This window comes from Athene noctua, chromosome 1, assembly GCF_965140245.1.
Source record: "Athene noctua chromosome 1, bAthNoc1.hap1.1, whole genome shotgun sequence".
Classification (NCBI taxonomy): Eukaryota; Metazoa; Chordata; class Aves; order Strigiformes; family Strigidae; genus Athene; species Athene noctua.
This window is the reverse complement of record NC_134037.1, coordinates 188,274,957-188,301,270: the sequence shown is the minus strand read 5'-3', so window position 1 is coordinate 188,301,270 and position 26,314 is coordinate 188,274,957. Positions and strand designations below refer to the sequence as shown.

Sequence of the window (26,314 nt, the reverse complement as noted above, 5' to 3'; positions counted from 1 at the left end):
TCTTGCAAATTGTATGGTAGAATCTAATAAACACCAGCTATGTGAGCTTTCATGAAAAATTAGTTCAGAATCAGTCTTTTAAGGAAGTCAAAAATATCCTAGTTTGAAAAAAAAATGCCACATGCTGTAGATACTGTATGAATAGTTTGCAGAAACAAAGAACTACTAAGAGCAATAGATAACTAGTTAAAAAGTCCTATATATATGCTGACAGAGAATGAGCAGAAAGAAGTTTTCGTATTCTCTTTCTACATCAAGCTGTAGAATTGTAGTACTTGTTTTATGAGTTTATATAAATGTACATATATACGCATATATATAAAATTTATAATCCAATAGAGAAAGGTGTAGGTGATATTCAACCTGAATAGCCAGAAGAGAAACAAAAGCAAAGAAGATTTTATGTAAAAATTAGTCTGTTTCAGACACCATAACCTGTTGGCATAAGGGCTATGAAATACACTGCAAAATAAGTAAAAGCATATAACCAATCTACTTTTACTTTGGTATTAAATAAACACTACCCAACAAATAGTCACAAGACTAAAAATCCAGATACTTCACAAAGTATTCTCATTGCCGAGGGTGCAGTTCAGATTTACTTAACTATAATGTAGGTCAAATTGAGCCAGACTTCCCCGCTCCCTCAGCAGACTAAGAAAGTTAAGGGTCAAAGCAAGACTTTGGGCATGGTTCCACTGACCAAATCATCCCAACAGACAAGTCGAACATTGCCATTGGCATTATACAGAAATATGTTATACCATGCAGTTTAGTCACATGGAGATGATGCTTCCTTCATTAATTTTTATGTGTTTCAGTTATAAATAAACACACACACTAGCAATTTGTCAGAGGTGAAGTGTACAGAAACAGACCAATTGATTCTCTGCGAAAAAAATGACAACACATTTACACAAAAGTTACTGTCAATCAATTAATAGACCAGTTATCAACCGCTCCAAGCTGGGATGGGAAAGAATAAAGAGGGCAGCCAAGTGGAAAGTTTTCATGAACAAATGCCACAGATCACCACAATTTAAGAGTGGATAGGGCAGCTGTCAGACTTCACCAGAAGAAAATCTGTGTCCACACATTTGAAGCACAACTCTGCAATGCAAACACCCTCAAACTACCTTGAAGTAGGTATAGATATTAATACAAATCCTTCAGCATGAGCATTACACAGCAGCACAGCAAGTTTATTTCATGAACCCAAAAGCACAAGCATATTAGCAATACAACTAGCAGTTGTATTGAAATAAAGTGAAAACAGTTTAATTCTAGTTTAGGTGTGTCTGAAAAGGAGAACTGTAATTATATATTCTACAACACAGATATGTCCAGAAGAGTACATTCCAAACACTTCCAGTATGCTAGTTTCAACACTATTTTCCCTGCTCCAGTCATCTTTTGGCCTGTCAGTGAAAGATCTTGGGTATTTACACAGAACAGTTAAGTTGCTTAAATTGAACTGTAAAGCCACAATATTTAGAGCTCAATAAGACTGTGGCCCTTAAACTGTGTAAAAACAAATGCTTAAATTAATCCTTGTAATGAGATTGCTATTCTAATATTTTCAGAATGCTCTTCAGAGTAGAACAAGATGTTTTCTTTAAGTTCAAAGAAGCTTTCCAAAATGATAATCTGTATTATTCTTGGATTTTTATTTTTTTGTTTAAGATTATCAATGGGTTCAGGGCAAAACTGGTCACAGAAACACTTATACCTTGTCCCTCTAAATCTTTAATAAAAGAAAATAAACATCACTTACTACTTCAGAGGTAACAATTTCAAACACCATCCCCTTGAAACCCCTCAAGAAGTCGCTAATTTGCCAATTTAAAGTCTTACCATCACAACTGAAATCATTTCAATACCCTTAAAATATATTATTTACCCAAAATAAAATGGTAATCTACTACAAAGGGAAAAAATCTGAACTTTTTTTTTTTACCAAAATTAACAAAGCAGGACTATAATTATCCACAGAAATACCAAAACGAGACTGACATAAGTGTTTTTTGAATATTTGCTCATTCTGTAACATTCCAAATATAAGTGTTTTGTTAACTACTCTCACAATTTACTCACCTGTCTCCCAGGTGAATTTCTTTAGCACTCTAAATTTACACCCTATAGAAGAGGCTGTACTACGGGAAAATTTCTAATCAACCTTCACTATTAAAAAATAATAAAACCAATGCAATAGATATTTCAAAAATAACTGAACCACAGCTCTAACATGAGGTTCAAACAGCGGTTAAAGGAATGATGTGTCATATACCTCCCCTCTTTTTAATTAAAAAAAAGACACCTTTGTTCATTCATTTGAGAGATAGTCTTTCTTTGGGAAAACAGAAATACAGTCTAATTTTGAGAACTGATCTTCCCTAGCATTTGAATATCCCAGGTGCACACTAACACACAGTACTCAGCAAAATTTTACTTACCAACATCTTTGAAGCTGCTAAAAAGCCTCTAAAATTGTGTAGGAATGGGAGGATGCTTTCCCAGCTAAAGACATCCTATTAAACAACTCTGAGTAGTGCAAGTTAATGCTGAAGATGTTTCACACTAAGTATCAACAGTAAGGGAATGGTATTGTTTAACGTAAACTAATTTGGTCAGCACCCAGACAGCTTATGCCCAGACAGGCCCCTGCAAGGTTAACACAGAGTTCCCATCTTTTATTTCACAAAAATTCACCCTTTGTTTCTGTACACGTCTGTGCCTCTCATAACCAAAGTGGTACATAAACCACCCTTTCCCTTCTGTTTACATACTGCCTATCACCCTTAAAGTGGATCAAACCAGGACCGAATGCACTTCAGCTTGGGATTTGTTTCCCTAAGTTTTCATGATGTAAAAGCCAAAATATCAAGACGTCTATCTCCAAAAGGCTGCTATCCCTGTCCACGACAAACAGTCCAGACATGTAAACTCAGGAAACTAAACATAGAAAAGGTGAGTCAAGCCCTAAGAGCCTACACGCTGTCAGCCACCAGTACTTCAAGTTCATATTTCCTCCCTTTGAAGATGGGAAAAGATAAAAAACATAATTCAAATTTTTTTTTTTTCCAGTTTGTGCTGACACACAACACTTTTCATGGAAGAATTTTTCAACAGTATCTTCACCTGGAACATCAGTTGGTTTTAAACATAAACTTGGCAGGGGGAAGGTGTGATGTTAGATGCTTTTGATTTTGTGGGAGACGAGTTTAGCATCCTTCTTATTTCTGAAATATTAGCACTAGTTGAATTCCAGATTATTTTTGACTATTTGCATTGCAACAGGCAGTTCTGAGCATCTCTGAGCTATTTATAGGACTTAACAAATCGTTTATCTTCAAGAAAAATATATTAAAGCTCATTCTATAACATACCATCAAGCCCACAACACCAGACAAAGTATTCTGAATTTCTTTCCACAGTCAATTAGATACCTAAGTAAGATTAAGGCAAAAGAAACAGGTGATTACACACTAGCCATCTACTTGACACTGATTTTAAACATTAAAGATAGAAAAGCAGAAATGTGAACTTTCAGTTTTCACATGTTCAGACTTCTTCCATATACACTCACTTTTCTGACCTTTCTGAAAGATAAAAAGGAATATTTGTTTCAATCCATTTTTCCAGGCTAATGAGAACAAGAACCTTATGGGAAGGGACCTGTTGCTGCCTACTCCACAATAAACGTTATGCTACTGAAATCCACCTCAGCAGTGGATAACAGGAAAAGCAAGAGAAGAAAGCTGAGTCACACCTGGTCATTTTCTCTCTAAACATCAGCTATAACAATAGTAAGGACTTATTTTGGGACAAGTATGATCTTGTAGGAGCAAAAAATGAAGCAAGAAAGACATTCCACAGACAGAGAGTGAAAACAAAATCCAAGTCATTCAGCTTTATGACTAAAGTCTTAAAGATGTACAAGTGTAATGGTGAATTCAGGTCAACATTACAGTCACAACATTCAGACCATGTTTTCTTTCAAAACTTGTGGTAAAGACACTGCCAAGTAAAATCATGAATTATTATTTATCATTTCCGTATCAAGAAAAGGTGACAAAACAGGAAAAAAATGCTCACACATCCCTCAGAATATAATATTTTAAAATAGGTGAGGACCTTGGTAGTGAAACCAAAAATAACACTTGGTAAGAAGCAAAACTAATCCAAGCCCCTTAAAAAAAAAATAAAAAAATAAAAAAAGGAGAAAAAAGCCACCAGTGTTCTTCACTAGCAAAGAACTTAGCTATTCTGGCACAGAATTTTTTACTTAGATTATACACAGGGAAAATTGCACTGTAATGTCTTCTATGGGAGCAGATTCCTTCTTTCAGCATCAGACTGCAGCTCTGCACCTACTGTCCTGCTGATATGCCATTTGAAATATATTTGGCTAGCACATTTTACGTGTGAACACAGTGAAATTAAGTATTTAAAAACATGTTGCACCTCATTTTTCTCATGTACTTTGTAAAATTTTCCCATGCTTATAAAAATTAAAATACTGGTTTGCCCAATTTTTTATTCTGCATTTGTTTAGTGTAATGCACTTCATGGGAACAGTTGTTTAAAAGAATCTTTTCGAATGAAAAGACTATTATGAAAATATTTCAATCAATTGAATAGATTTAGAAAACCCAATTTACATTTATAACGCCTGCTATGGAATTCATTGCACTTTGAAAGATGTGCAGGAAACATCTCACAGGAGAGAGGGCAAGAATAAATTTGTCACCTTTCTCCTCCTAGAGTTCTCTTCCCCTCCACCCCCCCTTCCCTAGTTCCATACATCTCATTCAGGAGCATAACATTTGGTCTCCCAACTTCACCTACACAAAAGTGAAGGAATATCTTCTGGTTTTCTTGTACTTATTTTTCTAGTTTATCTGAATTATACTTCATCATGGCATAATTAAAAATGTAGTATCTCAATTTCAGGATATATGTCAGGTGTTCAACTGCAGCCCCTCTGGTTACTGAATAAGAAGGTTGTTCTTGTTAAATGTTCATCAAAACCAAAGATGATTCAGAAACTATGCCACTAGTGCTCATAATCTCTCTCTTTCACTGACCAGACCTTCAAAAAGTTTGAAATGTGTTCAGATAAGCATGGGTGGGCCATGAACTTTCAGCAGTTAAGTTTCAATGAACATGGTGGTCATAGCATATTAATTTTTGCTTCTGTACAGCACAGAACTACTTCAGTCTTGCACAGCCGAGCACGTAAATTCAATTGAGATTCACATAATATTACAGCCTGGTCCAAGCAGCAGTTTCCAAATGTGATGAGCAAACATTTTTATTTCAACCCCCTTTTTAAGGAAAATTAATTCAAAACCAGAAGTGGTCATCCAGGCACTTCCAGCAGCAAGCAAGAGAGCAAGAGCACTCACCTTTCATATAAGAGGACTAGTTAAAAAAAACATACACCTCAAAGGTTCAAAGCCACATCTTCAACATCCCAGGAAGAACCCTCAAAGAAATACTCTTCCTGTTAAACCTCTCTTAGTGCCAGAAATAAGTATGTATCCCATTCCTGTGCCCTCCTCCAAACCCATAGTTTCACTTTACCAGCTAAATATTAGGGCACTTTCCCCAAAAGCATAACTGCACACTAGTCTCTGCTCCCAATGCCCTTTACCAAAGGGCCCACAAACACCAAAACAAAGGTCAAGTCCTGGGATGTTTGAGGAAGGTAAGTGCCCTCTCAATCATTATGCTGACCTGTTCCCGCTCTTGCTCTTCCCTCACAGTGAGTTCTTTGCTAAACCAGGCAGAGTTTTCAAGAGAAATCTCAGAGAACATGCCAGATCCAGCCTGCATTATGGTGACTGGGTTAACAGAGAGATTTTAAACCTCTTTGACTATTAAGGATATTTAAAACAATAGGTATTACACGCAAAGCAAGTACTGCTTCCAATTATTTTTTTTTTTTTACATTAATTTTATTCCATCCTCCAAGAGAAGGTGCCTGAAGTCTGGGATGACCACAATCTCACAGACACCAGTGTAATTTTGTTACCTTAAATATTACTCATAAACAGCAGTAAGAGCATGGAGGTCACCTCCTTATTTTGCCACTTTCTCAAGTTGATAGTTTCCAAAGCCATACTGTTTCTAAGTCTGGGTATGTCTACAAGCAACAACAATTCTAGTAGAGAAGTTACCAGAACTTCCTGTCCTGGGTATCCCCCTCCACAAACATCTCCAAGCATCTCAGATAGAGCATGTAACTTTTGAGAACATCAGCAGAAAGAAAATGGCTATTCTTATCACAGCAATCAAACTGCACATGACTCTAAATTGCTGTAGTGAAATTGATGACAATACATTAATCTCATCTGCATTTGTGTAGGGAGATCAAAATGGAAGATAGGATAATACTGACTTTAACCACTGCTGAAAAGAAATTCCAGATATACTCTTCCAGTATGTGAGATATAAACGTAAACTATACTTAATTAATTTAACTAAAAAATGTTTAAGCCAACAAAAGAGGAGTTCTTTCAAGCTCAAGTTACACATCTACGTATTATTCTGCAGTATTCTGCACTTACTTAACTTGCAGCCCATTTAACTCAGGAATGCAATGCAGCATGTTAGTAGGTGCATACTGAGCAGCCCAACCTCATGCAGAGTTGTTGGTTCACATCTCAGATGCACTACAGACACATTAGCAGGACACTGCATCTTTTATGAACTCTGCCACTCAGAGGCAGGTACCAATGTGTTCAGTTTCAGTATCACTTCGAGGCTGCTGTATTGCTTCCTGGTCAGGAGCGAGATCCCTTCCCTCCTTGCAGCCTTCTACTGAGATCCATATCCATGTCACATACTCATTTTAAAACCAACTTAGAATTAGCCAGCTCAGCTTCTCTGATAAGGTAAGGTCTTATAGTATTTATCTGTGCACATTTTTATACCCTTCAAGTTTTTCATTTAGTCTTCCTTCTCTCTATAAAACAACCAATGGCACCGTTCATAAGAGATGCAAAGAACGGTCATCTTCTCAGACAGACCTATGTGAGAAAAGAAGGAAAAAAAAAAAAAAATCAAGCTGGGGAAGACAGAAGAGGAAAGACTATTCTTTAAGTATCTTGTCAGTTCCCCGATAGGCAGCTATCTGCTCCTTTTACATTTTATTCCCTTCATATCAAGCAGTCTCACTTTTTTAAAATCTCTCTACCTTGTGGAATTACAACTTTCCTCTTCCTTAATCTCTAAGGAGCACCTTAAAGAACCTTCAAAAAGATAGGCTGTTTAAAATTTGACACCAGGATTATTTCCACATTTCTTTATTGGCCTCCAGAACATTTCATGACTGTTACGCCTTCTCTAAAAACTAGCATTTTTCTGCACCCTATGCTTCACTTGAAGTCATAATCCTCTGTGATGACATCTGCATCACAGCAACTAGTCATGATGTAAAAGATCAACCGCTTCTGCTGAAAACAAAACCATCACAAACCTTTCAGGCAGTCTAATAATAATCTCAATTAATTTCTCAGTAAAATGCCTGTTCACATTTCAAATTGGAAAAATTATCTCAAAAAAAACCAACGCACTTCAAGGGAAGTTAAGATGGTCTTCACCAATCACAACTTTCTCAGGCCTTTCCAACTCCATTTTTAAAGACCCATTAACACTATTAACTTCACTGAGAAAGGGTTTAAATTGCACCTTTTTGGCTGAAGAGAGCTTAGAGGAAATCAAGAATTACAGCACTTCCTGGAATAAATCTATCCAAAATAATTTCAGTCCTATAAAGAAAAAAAAAAGAATAAAACTTTCATATAGTTGAACATACAAGCCTTCAAGCCAGGTGCTAAAACGTACGTGTACTACGATATGTACGTGTGCTCAAACACAATGCACTGACAGGTACAGCGGCTATGAAGACATCACCACTGCTGCTGTCCGAAACACCAATTTATTAAACATACGTGTTTAGTCTTGCCACGCCGCTGATCACAGGCAGCTTTCGGTAAGTGTGGTCGATGTGAGACGCAACCTTGCCTTCTACCAAAACGCCGCACACGCGAAGCATCTTTGCATCAATACCCAGGGCGCTGAGGTTTTGAAGTACACTTAGCTGTTCGGTTAACCCGTCCGGTCTCTTCACCGGCCCGACAACCACATTTAAATGATGACTTTTTTATCACGATGCAGGTAAAGGAAGTTAAACCATATAAAAGAGGTTTCACACCAAAAGGTCTTAAGGCTTCAGCAGCGACCGTCCCCGCCTCAGCGGGAGGCCAAGCCTCATTTCAGGCTCGTTCAGCCGCAGACCAAACCCCGCGACCCGCCAGCCCCAGCCGAGGCCACGGGCAGCGCGGGGCTGGGCCGCGCTCCGCACCGGGACAGACAATGCCGGCGGCCCCGCCGGCCCCAGGCGCTGCTCCCGAGCTGCGGGCAGGCGGCGCCTCCCCCGCCCCGCGCAGCCCCCGCGGCCCCCGCTCCGCGGCGGGGGATCGCCCCTAACGGCACCTGCCGGCCGCTGAACGGCCGACGGTCCGACCCCGCGGGCTCAGAACGGGCCCACAACCGGAACGAAAGGAACGGGCGGGGAGGGGAGGGGCGCCCCCCGAAAAAGGAGGGCGCCCGGGAAGGGCGTTCGGGTATCTCCCGGGGCCGCGCCTGCCGGTCACGGCCGCGGCGGGCACCTGGGCAGCTCCTTTGTTCCTCGCTGTCCCGCCGCCTCGCCCCTCCCGCACTCACCCACGGTGGCCAGGGTCTCCAGGTCCTCCAGCTTGTAAGCGGCGGGCTCGGGCGCGGCGGGCGAGCCGGGACCGGCAGGGCTGGGGGCCGGCGCGGCGGGCTGAGGCGCGGCCAGCCCCGCCGCCGCCGCCTCGCCGCCGCTTTTCGCCCCCATTTTGGCCTTGGCGGCGCTGAAGGCGTCCATGGGGTCGAGCGGGCGCCCCGCGGCCGCTCAGCGCATGGAGAAGGGCGAGCCGGGCCGGCGAGGGGAAGAGGGAGGAGAGGGAGCGGCGGGGACGCAAAGTTTCAGTCTTCAGCAGGCGGGGTGGCTGCTCGCCGGGGCCGGAGCCCGTTCCCGCTGCCGGCTCTGAGGGGGCGCGGAGCCCTTCAGCATCGCGGCCAGAGCCGCCGCCCGCCCCTCGCAGCAGGGACCGCCGCGCAGGCAGACAATGGCGAGGGTGAGCCCGGCCGCGCCGCGCCGAGCCGAGCCGCGCCACACGCGGGGCGGGGTTTGCCTTCCTGCCGCTGCGGCACGGTCCCGCAGAGGGCCGGCGGGGCGGGGACAGGGGAGGGTGGGGTGGGGGCAGGCGCGGCCCCGCCGCCGTCGCACGGCGGGAGCGCGGAGCTCGCCACCCGCCACGGGCACAGCCCGGGGGTGTCCGGTCACGCCGGTGCCCTTTGCTCGCCCTTCCCCCGCCCCGTGTCCCGCCGGAGAGGCGGCGCTGCCGCGGGGGGGATGGGGGGATGGGGGGATGGGGAGGGGGAGGGCGATGGAGCGGGGCGGCGGCGGCCGCGGTGCCCGGCGCTGCCTCGGCGCTGCGGGGGCCGGGGGCCGGTCCCGGGGGCAGGGAGGTGGCAGGGGGCTGACGGGGCCCCGCCGAGCGGCGCCCGGCCCCGCCCGGCTTGCGAGCGAGCGTTGGGGTCCCTGGGCTGGCTCGTGCTTAGCGAGTGCCCCTCACCCGCGCCTTTCAAAGGGTTTCCCAGGCGTTATTTTACTCCCCGTTTTCGAGTAGGTGGGGGCATCGCAACGGCCACGGCCCCCCCGTGTTCCCTGCCCGAGCCTGGAAAACACCGAGGTGGCTGGAGGGGGCTGGCGGGCGCGCCGGGCTCCGCTGGGAAGGCACCTCACGTAGCAGCAGTCGCCTACCGAATATAGCTCCTTCCCCAGCGGCCAAGAAACTGTTGACAATTATGCTGAAAGACAGGGAAAATGGGTGTGTGAGCCAAGTCACTGAGAAGCGTTCGTGTCAAAATTGGGACGGAAATCCTAATCTTTTCCATGCCTTGTTGTGGCCCGGTTTTACACCGTTCTCAGCCCCTACCCTACGCTCCAATAAGCAGGATATCTGCAAAGCTCATGTGTAAATCGAGTCACACAGGTGGCATTTTACATCTTTTTACTGAATGCGAAAACGTGGGGATAGAAGGCCTACTGGTTTCTGTGTGGAGTAGGTTCCATAACAATGAGAAATAGTTACGTCTACGTATACAAAAATGAGTATAAATATATAAATTATAAGAATTACAAATGTATGTACATATGTCCTGAATTTTAAGAGAGCCTTGCAGCAGTCTCTCACGATACTCCGAGAATATAACATGTATTTTTATCTTTTTGCTTGTTGACATGAAGGGTTATGATTAATCTGGAAAAATGCTTGGTCATCTCTGTTTCCTGTCAGCCTGTGAAAAGAATCACCAGTCGGGGAGGATGACATCACTTTTGCTACAAAATTTCAAATTTCATTTGTGTGCTCTTTGGAAGTTTTGTACTTCTGTTTTGCTTTACTACGTTACTTAATTTCTTTTTGCATTATGTTTTGTGCATTGTGTACAAAAATTATCATGATTCATGCCTTGAATGGAATATTTTACAGATTCTGTAAATTGCAAATTGTAAATGTTCTGGCAGGCTGTAAATTGAGTTCCTATTTGGTCAAAAGATGAGCAAGCCAACAAAGCTCTCTTAATAAATAACAGAAAATTTTGTTTAAAGTAACAGTTTGAAAAATAAACATTCATACTTTGAGGAAACCTCAGTGTATATAAAAATGTAACTTTTTTAGGCAAATAATTGCAAATTGAGAGGATTTTTTAGGAAACGGTACAAGCTAATTGTGGTCATAATTTTCAAGAGAGTACCTTAACTTCAGTCTGTCCGAGAAGATCCGTATATGATCTTCCTGAAACCTTTATTTTTTCATAAAAACTAAGAAATCATTCACTACTCGGATATTAAAAAGGACAGAAAATACTTTACAGAAGATATTGATTACTTTCAACTGATATTTCAATTTGTTCTGTGAATTGTAGTGATTAAATTACTTGCATTCAGGAACTTAAAGCTTCTTTGAAGAGCTTCCTACGGCCGTGCTTCAGCAGTTGGTGGCCTGTATGACAGCACACATTCAAAAAGGCCGTGATTCAGCAAGGTTTGTAAGCACAGGATTAGCTCCCTTCAATGCAGTGTCTCTTTTCTTATGATTAAAGTTAGCTTCCTACCTTACTGGACTGGCATCCAAAGCATTCGCTAGTTGTAGTTATAGCAATATAATTGTAGTGTTTATATTTAGAATGTCAACATATTATTAGTGTTCTTTAACCCTTCTGTATAACCTACTTAGAATTTATCTTCCAGATACTGATTATTATTCAGAATATTTCAGGGAAAAAAAATGCCATTCTTTCTAAATATGATGAGACTGAGAATCAAAACTCATAACTTCATAAATTGCACGTGGAAGTAGAGCTGGCCGCTGGTTGCAATAGTGGATATGAAACCTATTTGCTTGCCCAGTTTGGTCACACTTCGTAGGAAAGTCTGCAGCCCTGTTCTCCTTTTTTCTTTCATTTTTGCCACTACTGTAACTGAATATGTGAACATTTGGTCACAGGTACTTTTTGAATAATCTTAGCCTTTCTCTTGCCCTTGATAATTCATAGTTCTCATCTCTTTCATTTTCTCCACACATGCAGTAGGTTCCTGCACCAGGTTCCTTTAGCTTAAAGGAGAGTTGAATGCCTTACGTTTCTATTCCTTTATCTGGCAAGTGCTCACACCAAGGGTAAGTTAATTTTCCCTTGGAGGTATCGGGTGATTCTTTCCAAAGACAGTGAATGCCTTACTAAAAGAGATTGTATTAAAAAAAAAAAAAAAAAAAAAGGAGAAAAGTAGTTTAAATAGCTTTCTCAATACTCATGATTTTAGATGGTGGGGTTTTTTTCTTCCATTTCAGCTGCCAGAAGTGTTCGGTGTACTTGTATTCCTTTATAAGGTCAGAATTTTGAGAGGCCAAAAGGTCCCTGGTGTCAGTTTGGTTACTCCATGCTGCCTTTCATGTACGTACATTTGCCGAACTTCAGTCTGCCACACATACAGCCACACCGGTAGTTCAGTGATTCTTTGGGTGCTAAATTACTAACCTACCTCCCATTCCTTCCTTTATGTTTGTTTGTAGGTTTTTTATTTTCCCCCAGGAAAACTTTTGTTAACAATTTTAAACTCATGGAACGGATTACAGACTTTCTACCTGACTATATTAAATGATATAGTGTTTCTCTGTCATTTCAAGGGGACACTGTGATATGCATATCATGCAAATGGAATATGATTTAAGCACGTAACTCTTGGTCTTTTGGTTCTCTGAGAAAGGAATCAGTCATTTAAATGTCTCCATGACTGCAGACAAGAGAGTGTCTCCTGTGGTCTGAGCAGGTTTGCGTTTGTCTACCTGAAAGAGTGCTTTTTTCTTCTCTGCAAATATATAATTTTCCTTACAAATCTTAAAGCCTATCTTTACCATCACTCTCACAGTAAAACCACTATAACAAGTTTGCTAGCGAACCTGTTCCAACCTGTAGGGAGGAAATGGAGAAGTCCTTCAATGGTGGTTATTACTAATAAATAGCTCAGTATCTTCTCGTTTTGTCACATTATGTACAGTGCCTAAAAATGTGGGACTGCTCTGAGGAGGAAGAATAACTAGTAAAGATAATTACTACTGGTATGTGTTTTTCATTTGTTTTGTTTTGCTAAAGAAGCTCGTGATGGGACAAGTTCTGTGAAGTAAACAAGCACCCTTTCGCGCAAGAAATCCCTGCCTGTGACAAAGGAAGGGGGAAACTGTTCCACCTGTCTGAAGTAGTTCCTTGATAATATGGAAATAAGACCATTCGTATAATGAACGATCACACATCATGTGAATGTATCTACACATTCATAAGCAACTATCACACTTGTATTTTAATATGATTATATTTAATGTCTTTTAAAAAACATTTAAATGATGATGAGTATAGTGGCTGAATCCAAATGAGAATTTAAGCACCAAGAATATAACGCAGATGCCTACCTCCAAAACTGTGATTCTGTCGAGTCTTGCTGAGTTGATGCCTCGCTTCGGAAGTGCATCGATTTAGCCAGTTCAAACATGGAAATGCTGTTACTAGGGTGTCTAGACTTCTGCCCAGTCTGAGCAAGTTTTTGCCTAGCTTCTGCCAAAACTAGATTGAGATCTGGAAACAAGATGTTGCTTTGCCTACGTTTGCAGAGGAACTTGTTCTGTTAAGTGTTCTGAAAGCATATCTCACATACATGCAAAACTGCTGCCCTCACAAAATTAAGTCGTGGCCAAAGATTTAGAAAAAATTGTTGGATGAACTCTGTGTTATCTAATAGGAGACACTGAAATACTGGTGTGCTGGACAAGCTCTTCAAAGACAGATGGGGATGTTTTCTTCAGATGGAAGACAAAGTAGAGTAGCAATGCACTAGGACATCTTTTTGTTCATTCTGTTCCCCCCCCAAAATATGTATATTCGTACCAGCACATCTCATTTTGAATGCTCAGGATAGCATGCTGGCTATAGCAGTCATTCAGCAAATGGAATATCGGGAATTTTTGACCTTAATTGTATGAAAGGAGTTCTCATTCCAGCCTCCTTCCTTAAATTACATCAGTCAACTGCAGGACAAGTTCTTCCATATTGTTCATTCCAGCTTCACGAACACTCCTTTTTTACTGTGCCCATGAGATGAGGTGTTTGGTTCACTGCTCCGTGGAATGCTGCAAGTCGTAGAAATTATATACAGTACAAGTCACATTTATTTATACAATTTACGGTATGTACCTGTGGTGTGGTTTTATGAATTTTATCAAGGTTGTGCAGAGATTACTGTAAAATAATAAATTCTACAAATTATTAAATTGGTATGGGCTTTTTTTTTTTTTTTTTTTTTTTTTTTTTTGTAGCAAGACATGCATTACATGAACTTCATAACATTCAGGGTAGTCAAACAGAATAATAAAGCCTGTCTGTTGCTACCAACCTCAGGGAACTAAGCTATCTCATCAAGGAATCCTCAGATAAATGTAAAATTTCTGTGCTAAACCATTTTTTCCACTATATTTAGAATAGTTAAGGGATTTTTAAAGTGCAATTGCATATAATGTCTTTTCTAAGGCAGACGCATATAAGACATAAGCAGAATCAATCTTTTAATTCAATATTTTTCAAAATTCTGTTTGGTTTCATGTTGGTATCTTTGTATCCAAGACTAAGGACTTGCACGAGGAAAAAGAAACAGCTAAAATATTCCTTTAGTCACAGGCATCAAAGTGAGAAAGATGCCAGGCTTAACAGTCCATCGTATCTTCTTTGATTTAGTGTCAGGTTTTCCCCGTATCACAGTTTATGCGGGCTTCAGGCTTGGAAAGGTGTGGTTCATTTTAAACTGATCCAAATCCAGGCTGCCACAATTCTGTCCTCCCTCTCTCACATCAGCAGTCCCACCCATGCCCTTGCTTTTGCATTTGGCATTTAGGTAGCTCCCTGGTGAGCCAGTTCAAGACATAGTTCAGGGATTTTTTTATACAATGAAGTTGTTAGGGTTTTTAGCCACAGCAGTTCCCCAAGTCATTGCCACGCACAAGGTTTTAGGGCATTCAGTGCCCTAATCACTCAGCTGTGGGGAATTCTGAGGCAGGCTGTATTTCCATCAAGCTGGTTTCAGCTTCACCCTTCACTTTCTTCTGCTTATGCCTTTGCTGTCTCTCCCATTGCCCCTTGAAATAAAAAATCAGCCCTTTGAATACTCTGTGGATGTACATGGCTGCAGCTGAGGTTAGTGTTTCCTATGAATGTTTTTTAAAGAGACCTTCATTCAGTGTTCTGGGCGCATAAATCACTTCACAGTAGCATTGAGGCTGGCCATAAAACCAGAGGAAAGAGATGGTCACCCCATTTAGATTATCAGGATTTCTTGTATTCTGGAAGTATCTGCCTAGCTCTATCAGGAAATACGTAGTTAGATTTAACCCAAGCTAGCTCCAGGCAAGAGGCTGGCATTCTCTCTTACTTCTGTAGCACTTAAAATCAGCTAAGCAAAGTCTGACCCATGCTCCAAGTGTAGGCAAATCTCTACAATCTTTGCAGTTTATCTCTAAAACGGAGACGACACCACAGTCCCCAAAGTTTTACAGATACTATGTAGATATGTTTTATAAATATTTGTCTTCATGGTCTAAATGTAAGCAAGTCTTGATACTTTTTTTTTTGAAAGAAAAATGTCTGCATGCATGATAGCTGCATCTTTAAAAATAGAATGGAATTGTGAAAAGAAAGGACATTATCAGTTGAATCCAGCAATGTTAATTATGCCTTTATTATCTATCTCTGAGATATTCTGCTGTGACAATATATTATTTTCTTATTCTGTTCTCTGGTGTTCTGCAATTCATTAATTTTATTAAAATACAATAAATTCTGTAAATTCATTCTGTAATGACACACTACTTTAACACTCCACACTGGCCTGATTTATACTTTTATCTTTCATTATCAGTTAATATCCTTATAGAAACATGAGCTAAAGCAGATTGAAAAACCTTCAGAATATTTCTGCTGATACAATTGGATCACTACTGAAGATGAAGAAATAGATTTTAGATTTCTTAGAATTATTTTTTATACTCTTATGTATGAAATAAAATTTATGTATGATTTTCAAACTCCTTTTCTGCTAATCAAATATATATTTTGCCAAAAAATATAAAGTGATATAACTGTGATTCATTCTTCTGTTTACAGTTCAGTTCATTAACTGTTCAGTACATGAGAGTCACTGCAGACTCTTTAAGGAAAGTATTTAAGCACCTACTTAATTTCTATTAGTTTTAAGCAAGTGCCTAGATTCTGTTAAAGCAAATGGAATTAGTCACAAGGGGTAATGTTTTAGTGCCTACGGTTGAGTTTACATGCATACTTAAAGTCATGCATGCACTTACGTGCTTTTATGAACAGGAGCATAAGCCAAAAAGCATAAAACTGGTCAAGCAATGAAACTGAGAATGAATCTATTTTCAAATATAAATTGGAAATACATTTGACTCAGGCATCTTACCCATTTAACTATGAACTTCAAAAAAAAAAAGCATTGTGGCTTTTTGGAAAAGTCAAGTTCATATATGATCATTATAGATCTGTGCAAACCCTAGGTGATGTCCAAGCATATATACTACATAGGTGGTCACATTCAGTCCTGAAGAAGGACAATTTACCGTCAGAGGCTTTATACGTTAATTCATTTAGTGCTTTCACAATTTTTGGTAATTTATGGTGCATTTTATTTTTCCTTGTAGACTGCTTTTGTGTAGTATAAAATCTGCAAAATAGTCAACGTGACAAATACATAGTGCAGTGAATGTTGTGCAATAGAGAATATAAATGTAGATGAGTTCAGGAACATATAAGCAGACCAATAGTTCATTGATCTTGCAAAATACCTAATTACATAACTCCCCTACTCTACTTAGCAGCTGATCTATGGCCTTTGAGCTGATCTTGTTTCCAGTGTTTGTTGGAAGGCAATGGATCATTTCTCTGGAGAGCTGGAGTGGATGACTTTGTCATAGTTCTGTTAAGGATGAGAACTTTTAGAAAGCCAAGGTTCAGTGCACAGCCATTCTGTTGTCCAGGTTTCAGACTGATGTAATTTTGCAAACTATACAGATGAAATTAGGATTATTTAATTAAATGTAAAATCTGACAGCTGGAATTCAAGCTAATAGCATTTCAGGAGAGAGATAACTGCATTCAACTGACACACTGTCAATGCAATTTCCTGCAAGTCCGAGGAGAATGAGTAAGACAGTGGCTTGATTCAAAGGAAAAATTCATTTAGGAAGAAGAGGTGCTTTAAGTCAGCTAAAAATAAATGGAAGCATTCTTTGCCAGCTTTGAGTTGAGTATATCTAGGAATCAGATCACATCCATCGTGAGGCAAAGAAGTTATTCTCATCATTAACAAATCCACTTTATTAAGGCTTGTACCCAGTGTTTTGGAAAGTTTCGTCACATGTTTATTTTTGCCATGATTATTTTTCTTCATCCACGTATCTACTCCTTATATGCACAGACGACTGTGATGACAGAGGCTTTTGTATCGGGTATAATCTACACACACTTGGGGCTGGTTGGTTGGTTTGTGTTTTTGCTGTGATTAGTTAATAATGACACAATTCAAGTATTAAAAGATGGTTGTTTAGATACTGATTCATACCTGGTGGCAATTAATGTGAATCTTGCACTTACTGGTGTCCAAGATTAGTATATAATGTCATTTTGTAAAAGAAATTATTTTTGGGAGTCTCATCTTACAGGAAAAGGATCATTAGTTCTGTTATTTCCCTCTCTCCATTTTAGTAAATTTTTCAAAATGTATTATGTGTTTATTCACATTTCCTATAATTATATACAAAAATATGACAACTTTAAGTTGTATTAAAAATTTTTTTATTATTGTAACTTGGAATCCGATTTTAAACAATTACCATTTAAACATACCAAGTGCTTTCCTTGCCATTAATAAGGCAATTGTTGTAATACAAACAAGTGTGTCTGAAATGCTGTGGATGCCTTTTTGCATGCATGTGGACATTCCTCTTGTGCAGAAGGCTCTCACTGGCTCTGACTGTAGCTTTTTTCCTGTTTCGGTGTATTTGCAGGTAAAGGGAACTGCAGGTAGAAGATATGTTTAGGAGATTGTATTGGAACTGCAGATAACCTTTTGTACATGCTTCTGTCCTTCATAAATGTGATGGGAATGTGCTGCTCATGTTGAAAACAAGAGGAGTTTTGCCATTGATTTCACCAGGCTCACCATTCAGGTCAGCACACTACAGAGCCAGAGACACCTCTCATTAATTTTCTGTTGGAATTAATTGTGAGGTTTTGTTTTCAGCCATGGCTTGTCTCTTCACAGTGCCCAGCTGCTCCCAACAGGCTTCACAAGGCAAACACTTGGGTCTGCAGCCTCTGTTGAACATCCTACTTTTCCATTTCTAGCCATGCTTGAAAGGGGACACAGCAATCCCCTAGAAGCCCTGTTCCTTTTGGTCTAACGCAGCGATGCATAAATGGATACTGAAGAATAAAGCAATGACCTTCTTTTTTGGCATAGTATAAGGTATGACATTCTCGTATTTGTGCACCCTTAATATCATGTATTAATCTTTTAAATATATTTTAAATACATTTTACATAATGTAATCTATTTTATCCAATATTGCCGTGCTGACTTTTTTCAATGTATAATTTTAATTCTTGTTGCTGTTCTGCTCTCTCAGATGTGCCTGTGCATGTATCTAAGCTATTAACTAGAAATATAAGGGGGAAAAAGAAGGATTAGGGGTGGGGGACAGGACAAAAACCATAATAATGCTCTTTCTGCACTTATTTCAGAATTATTTTTTTTTTGCATTGACTCAAATTATTTTAATTTTAAGCAGTTCTATTTTCCTTTCTCTTTTCTGTATGTTATATGTGTCATGAAAGCCACACAGATTTATATAATCTTTTTTTTACTAAAAAAACATATTCTGACTATATATATTTTTATTAGAATATATTTTTTCTATTACATATTTTTGTTAACACGGTTTTTAAATTGGGCTGCATTTAACTACTTGGTAGATCCTGTAGCATGGGGATAAGGTTTTAATCTTTGTTTGGTTACTCCTTTTTTGTGGCTGTTATTCTTCAGATACTTTACTGGCTTAACCACTTTATCAGTGGTGCTGCTTTCATGTTATAAGAAACTCTTCTCCTCATGTTTATATACTGTGGGTTTCTTATCTGCTTCTGTTTTTACACACCCTTTCATCAGACAGCCAAGCAGTCTCCTTGATTAGAACAAGGTTCATATCTCCCAATGACACTTATACAGCCGAGAAGTTTACTGCTCAAAAATTAATAGAAAACTGTGCCGGATGGCTTAATGTTTTTCACATTGTCCATTAAAAAGGATACCCAAATTTGCTGTAGAAAAGCATGGTATGTGAAAAATAATGTAAATAGTAAATAATAGCACACATATAGGCCAAGGAGAAAGAGTGTTCCTGTCTGAAAATGGAGTGAAATTCAGGGTGGGTAGGGTAGGGGAATCAGGGCAGCACTTCCAGGTGTCACTGCCGAGGAGGAGGGCTGCCAAGGACGTGAACCTCAGAGACAGCCTCTCGAAGGAGAGCATTTGTCAGGGTTTCCTGTTTCAGCTTCCTTCTGAAGTTCTAGTTGGGAACAGCAGATTTACATTTCACTGGGGACGGAGAAACCCCATCTATAGAAACTGCTGAAGAGATAAATTGGATTTGAACATACCATGGCTCATGACATGACTTTCCTGGCCAGCTCTGTCCATATCAAATCCCATAGATGGAACGGGCAATAAGTGCACATATGGAAGCACATGACCTTTTTTTTTTTTCCTGTGTGAAGACATCTGTGCTGCCTATAGTTTATGTAAGCTTTGGTTGATTTAGATTCCAGATATTAAACTGATTCTAAAATTGATGGGAGAAGGATGAAGTTCTTTAGCAATGACTTACCTGGGTTCATCAGTTGTTTTTAGTATCTGAATTTGAACAACTGGAACTTGAGGAATATTGAAAATTACCGTAATTCAGAAAGAAAGGTGGGTAAGGAGATGCAGGGATTTCACAAGAAACAGTGGTGAAGAGACAGAAGTGCTTCCCTAAAAATGCAGAGGTACAAGTTTTAGAGTACAGGTGACTAGGGGAACACCTTGCAAGGTGTTTCTGAATGAGCATATGCTCTTTAGGCTGGACAGCTGACCACCGCATTTTTCTGTCAGTGGTAACACCTGACTGTGCCAGCCTATGCCCCCAGTGGATGTCACACAGGATGAGAGAGTATCTTAACAAAGGGACATGCAGGCAAGTTTTCAAAAGTTAGGAAATCGAGCTGAATATGTGGAAATCGTATTATGATGGTTTTACAGATAGTAGAGTAACAAGGCTAAATTGGAAGATGGAGACATCAAGTGTTTCTTCAGGTTTATTCACTGCTCTTCTACTCTTTTTTGTGGGATAGAGTAACTTTTGCGTGACCATTGATAAATATTTCGTTCACTATAAATATTCAAGTCTTCAACAGTGTAGCCTGCTGTTCTACCAAAATTATTTTATTTATAATATTTGATGGGGAAAAAGAAAGACAGCGCAAAGATGGCTTGTGCATATGAGATGTGAGAATAATTGGTGACACTTTCTGAGATTCAGTGAGAAGTGGTTATCACTAGCTAATTTGAAAAGCGCTACTAGCATTTATTTGGCAATATTGCAAATATTGCTTATCTTAATCTCATTACATCATGGATTATTTTTATTTCTTAAAAATCAGTAGCTATTTGCTGAACATAATATGAGAACTTTAATACTTATTTAAAGTTTTTTGACAGAAACGTTTTAACTTTAGATAAGGTTTCAAAGGTTGACAATTTAATCTCTCCAGCTATACTCAGGGATTTTGAGCAGGGTAAAATTAATGAATTTTAATGGACTCATATGACAGCCTGAAGCTTTTCTTGGATAAATCCATTTAAAATGTATTTCTCAGTTTAGCTTTGTTCCATGAAAGCAAATATGTGTGTTTTGATTTAAGTTTATATATGATTTGAAGTCAGTAGGAATGAAAGAGATGTTTAAGTGCTTTGTTGACTAACAAAAACCTTAGCACATACTAACAGTAAGTGCTTTACTAGATCGAAACTCTTATAGTTTAAACATTTCCTCCAGTTGTGATGAGAGTAGAGTGAAAGGAGAAAAATTACCTTTGATCTCACTGAACCATTTAAATTATAGGCATGGCTCTCTAGGAACCATTTGTACCAAATCAGGCCAATTCAGCAGAATGAAGCTTCAAACTACATATTCTTATTACACGTAATGCTAAATTCACTGGGTGTGAAATTATTTTCTGCTAATCCAAAAGCATGACATAATCACAGAGCAAGGAATAATACCTCATGAAGTACCACACTCATAGTTTCTGAGAGTGGGTAATTGTTTGACAGAGGAAAAAGGTGCACTCATGACAGGTTTGCTGGAAACTCAGAAATTCACTTTCAAGTATTTCTTTAGCATTTCAGTTTACTCTGGTCCAAAGATGTACTAAATTTTAGTTTCAAAAAACAGGGAAAGCATCAAAAGTGGAACTATTAATACAAAGGAAATACAATATTATAAATGTATGTTTTTGTGGGTTTATGCATTTCCTGAAAATACAAAATAATTTCTTGCCAACTGAACCCTACAGTGAAGTGCAGAAATAAAAGACTAGCAAATGGTACATCACTGACACATGTAAATCTCCGTGAAAAGGGCTTCCAAAAACCGAAAATGTTTTCTATTAGTCCACATGTGTTAATATAATCTAAAGAAGTGGGTTTCCCCGTATTACAGAAATATCATAAGTTGTCATCAAAAGTGATTATGCGTTAGATACCTCAAAATAAAACTGCAATGATATAAATATCCTGGAAAGATTATTCTTTGCATGAGAGGAAGGTCTGCAGCTGTTCTGAGACATGTTCCTGCTGAAGCTGTGACAATCATTCCTTGAGAATACCTCCTCTGCAGTGAAGCCTTGTAAGGTCTAAGTAAGGAACTGTTTTAAGATGGGGAAAACTATATAACCTCTGGGGCCCTTCAAGACCTCTTGCTATACCACAGAAAGTTTTTCTGATGGTATCTGTCTTTACTTAGCAAAGTTTCATATCATTACAATAAGGAAGTGCTAATATAAAAACTGTTATGAGAATTTTGTATGTTGCCTCCAAAAACCAAATTATTAACTCAGCATTTTATTCTTTAGTTTTTGCTTTTGTAACATGTAAACATGAACATAAAGTAGTCTACCATTTACTTCAGTCTATTTCAGTATTCCTGGTTTTATCTAATGTTTATATAATGATTCCTGGTTTATGCTAATGAAAATCAGCTATTTACCTGACACAATTCATTTATGTGGCACAGGGAACTTTAAAACAATGTTAGAAACAGAATTTATATTGCCATATTTTAGTTTGAAACCGAATGTTTTGAATGTAAACCAAACTTGCTTAAGGGTCTAACATTTTTCTTCTAGAGACACATTTGATAATTACCTGAGTTCCTCTATGACAGTTATGCTTTGCACCTTCTCAAAAGCATATAATTACAATATAAAATGCCATGCTGTATCTTTGATTCTCTTTTATAAATCTCATCTAAAATTGAGTTTTTTCTCTGTTTAAATTTTGAAAACAGGCACATTTATTCAAGATAGCACACAGCCTTCTGAACAAAATTCCATTTCTTGAGTGCAGGGGAATTACCTGGCTCTTATTTTCACTCTGCAAAATTCTCTTTCTCTCTCCCTGAAGAACTAAATTATTTGTGTAGCATAAAAAGAAGAAAGAGTGAGCACTGCTAACTACACTAATATACTACTGAAACCAGAGTTGCGGAGCCTAGTGTACTGAGTGGCTAACTAGGAGTCACCCATGAGTGAGTGGAGATGTGATGAGGCAAGGGCAAGTGCTGCGGTGTGGGTAAAGCTAAGACTTTACCTTTGATATGCAGATTAGTAGTATACAAAATCAAGATGGAAATGCAGATGCCTTATCACCTCAGTCATTGGGGAAGAATGGGATTCAGGCCAAGTTAAGCTGCCCTCAGCTGACTGTTTCTTCTTCCCCCAGCCCCTTCCACTTGTCCCATCAGTTGCACAACCACCCAGTGAACTATCCTAGCAAAGTCATCAGGCCGAAAAATGATGTAATAGAGAGTGCTTTATTTAGCTTCACCAGTTCCTTGGTTTGGGTCACCACATAGCTGCAAAAGTGGCTTTCCCGGAAAAACACAAAGAGGCTGTCAGAAACCATTCTATGGTTCTTTGAATAGAGGATGTATGTGAGCCATGTGTGATAGTGCTGCAGCGCAGCTGAAGAAAACCATGTAAGATGATGACCTCACAGATGTATTTTTGTCAAACAGTTTCTTACTATTGACTCACTACAGAATATAGTGGAGTCACAACACTTATGTTTCCTCCTGAATCTAGATATCATCTAAAGCTGTTTCATAAGACCACTGTTCTTCAGAAAAAAACAGCTTGCATTTTCTTACCTACATTTAATTATGAAATTAGTTGCTTTACCTAAGAAATAATCTGATTCATCAGAATTCATGAGAATAGTCAGAAAAGACACAAAGATAGTGAAACCTGTCTTTGGTGATTTCTAGCATTCTTTGGACTGCATTCATAGTTGAATCTTAAACTGTAGTCCTTGACAATATACTCAATGAGTTGATTCCAAGTGATTTATTTTGTATTCCTATTTCTTTTCATTCCTATAGTGTGTTATCTACCTTCTATAACATAGACATGTCTTTTGTTGTTGTCTTTTTTTCTTATTTTGGCCTTATCCTCACAAGTATTTGAGAATAAACCCATTTTCATACAGTTGAAAAAGAAATCTGTCATTCTAATGTCTGTTTGTTTTGTTGTAATCTTATTACTTCAGTCTCTCATCAGAGCCTAATTCAACCCAAGTTCTTACCAATCTTAAGTTCTTTTTATCAGTTATGGTTTTTTACTATCTTTATTTGAAACACATTGCCACAAATATTGGACAGGTCCCCATATGAATTTCTCAACAGTGATTATCAAGGTGCCATATCTTCTCTGATTTTTGACATTTTTTCATTACTTTTTCCATTATTTCTCATCTCTGTTTTTCCTGTCTTTAACAATCTCTTTTCTTTGTTCTGTAATTGCATCTCAGCATTTATAATATATGTGAAATCTGTCATGGCTATTAGTTTGAAGACTAGACCTTGTGCTACTGAAAAGTACATCTTAAATGTGTTAGGTTTTGGTTTTCCTCATGACATATTTAACATTTTATGTCTTCATATTCCTCTCTATCTTTCATCTACTTAATCATTCTGGATGGAATACAAACTGTTTTGGAGCTCTTGCTACTTTTTGTGGTTTAGTAGCCTACAAACCCTCCATTCTTTCTCATATTTATTTCTGTAAAACATGTAACAATTTCTGGCATATTTCACTCATTCTCACTCACAACTATCTTCCCTTCTGCTGTTTGAGATTTATTTCACCTTCTGTAGTGGCATTTCTACCTATTCTGTTTATGTCTTACATATGTGTCTTAAAAAAGTTATTGATCCCTAATGATTCAATTTTTTACTCGTTTAGTATTGTCCTATGCCATTGTTCTTCCCTGTCCTTCTCATCCACTTTGCATATATTTATTTTATCAGCTGAACCCGTAATTTTTTTCAAAATCTGTTTGACAAAAATTCCCTTTGAGTGAGTAGTGGGTTGATTAATTGTTGCTGTGATTGGTGATAAACAAGCATAAGGTAAATACAGCAGCTGGATTTCCCTAAAAATGAAATAATGAAAAAGTTAGAATTTGTTTTCACTGTGAAGGGTGGAACCAAGTACATAGTTATCCTCACTCAGGATTCTGGAAGCAGTGAAGTCATGCAAGTACCCAGCTGACAGAGCTTTTTAACTCAGGTGCAATGGTGGCTAATGCAGCAATGATGCTTCTATGTTGTACCAGGTGAATACATTAACACTATTGGGCCCTGTAGCTGTGACCTTAGCATGGTAATGTTTTTAAGAAAACATCAGTGAAGACCATATGGAAATAAAAATTCAGCCAAAGAGGAGAAACATGATGACAGAGTATGATATAAGCTGTATAAATCTGCTGCTTTAACTGAACCTCACAGCCCAAGGTATCCATTTCCACCTCTGGCCTCACTGTGCTCTTCACTGCAATATTGGAGTCATTTCACTGCTAAGCTTTGTCTAACAAAAGACCCTGCAGAAAAGCCCTGCAGAGAAGGTGTAAAATATTAGCAGAAAATTAAAAGAAATAGCTTCAGGCTTCCTAATCTGTTTTTTTGGTGTGTGTTTTTGGTTTGTTTGGGTTTTTTTGGGGTTTTTTTGGGGGGTGGTGGTGGTTTTTTTTGTTTGGGTTTTTTTTTGAGGTTGAGAACAGCCCTGTTTTTGATCCCTGCATCACTAGCTCCAGAAAATGGGCTACTCAGTAACCATTTCTTCTCTGTATAATTCCTTGGCCCATGACATTTCTGTACCGGTTTAAAGAGTCTGGATGATGCCAGAGGGGCAACCAAGTCAGTCTTCTGTGCTGCAGGAGGAAGAAATGTATGTGCCAGGTCTCCTCCCAAGCTGACTCTCAGAAGAAATCAGGCAGTTCTAGTTTCAGAAATAATTCTTGCCTTGAATAACGAAAGATTCACAGAGCAAATGCTATATGTCCCGATTCTGTAAGTGCTTTTCATAGTTTATGAGAACTGCTAATTGATAAGCAGAATTCAGCCTTTGTGTAAGAAAGACTTTCTGAAGCATCTCCCATAGGGCTAAGCAGCACTGGACGGTTTAATGTTCTCTAGCACATTCCCAGGTCCTTATTAATATGAGGATGAAGCATGCTATGTCAAATTGTTCACTTGAGAACAAGTCTTTTGATCTTGTTTAGCATTTATAACTAGAACTTAAAAGTCAGGCTAGTTTAGGCAGCTACAAGAGTATGGTCCTCACTCTTCCCATGTTATTTCTCATTGGATGTTCTTTCTCCCACAGTTTATTCTTTTTACTAGCGTTTAACTTTTCCATTCTTCTAATTACATTCTGCTGAGTGTATGCTTTGTTCTATTACCTCTCTTGATCTGTTTTCATACCTGTTACAGAGTCTCTATTGATTTTAAAGGTCATTGTTACTGTTTTGGATTGCAGTAGAAAGCAAACATTGATAATAAATGAAGGAGTGGATATGGCAGTGGATGTACAAATGTTCTCTATTGCCCAGAAATTACCCACTCTTCTGGTTTTCCCAGGAAATAAATTATCATTGTTTTACAATAATCATACTAAAATAGTGCTGTATAATAATTTCTTCTGAGGATTGTTTTTAAGTCTGTCTAAAGAGTGAAAATTCACTTTTGACTCTTAAAGTCTGAGTTTCATTAATGCTCAACCTCCAGTAGTTTCATCCAAGACAGTTCCTGCATACCCTACCACATCAGAAAATCATACTATTGGTGTCCCTATGTGGACACAGGAAGCCAGTTTTATATTTGGTTGAATTAGAAGATTTCATAATTTTTTTACATTTTCAGGAAGAATTCACATTATTTTTAAGTTCTTAAGGATGTGCTTTCATTTGAAAGGACAGAGATTGTCCTAAACATTGCTCACTAGAATG

General features: G+C 38.9%; 1 protein-coding gene across 2 annotated transcripts in view; it reads right to left on the bottom strand.

Moving 5' to 3' along the window:
* Positions 1-9,201, bottom strand: part of PRKX (protein kinase cAMP-dependent X-linked catalytic subunit) — a 61,435-nt gene extending 52,234 nt beyond the window's left edge. For both annotated transcript variants that reach the window (XM_074907674.1, XM_074907684.1), the window contains exon 1: positions 8,734-9,201. In XM_074907674.1, the coding sequence (XP_074763775.1) occupies positions 8,734-8,917 (184 nt within the window). In that variant the 5' untranslated portion in view covers positions 8,918-9,201. The remainder of the gene's footprint in view (positions 1-8,733) is intronic.
* Positions 9,202-26,314: the final 17,113 nt, after the last annotated feature.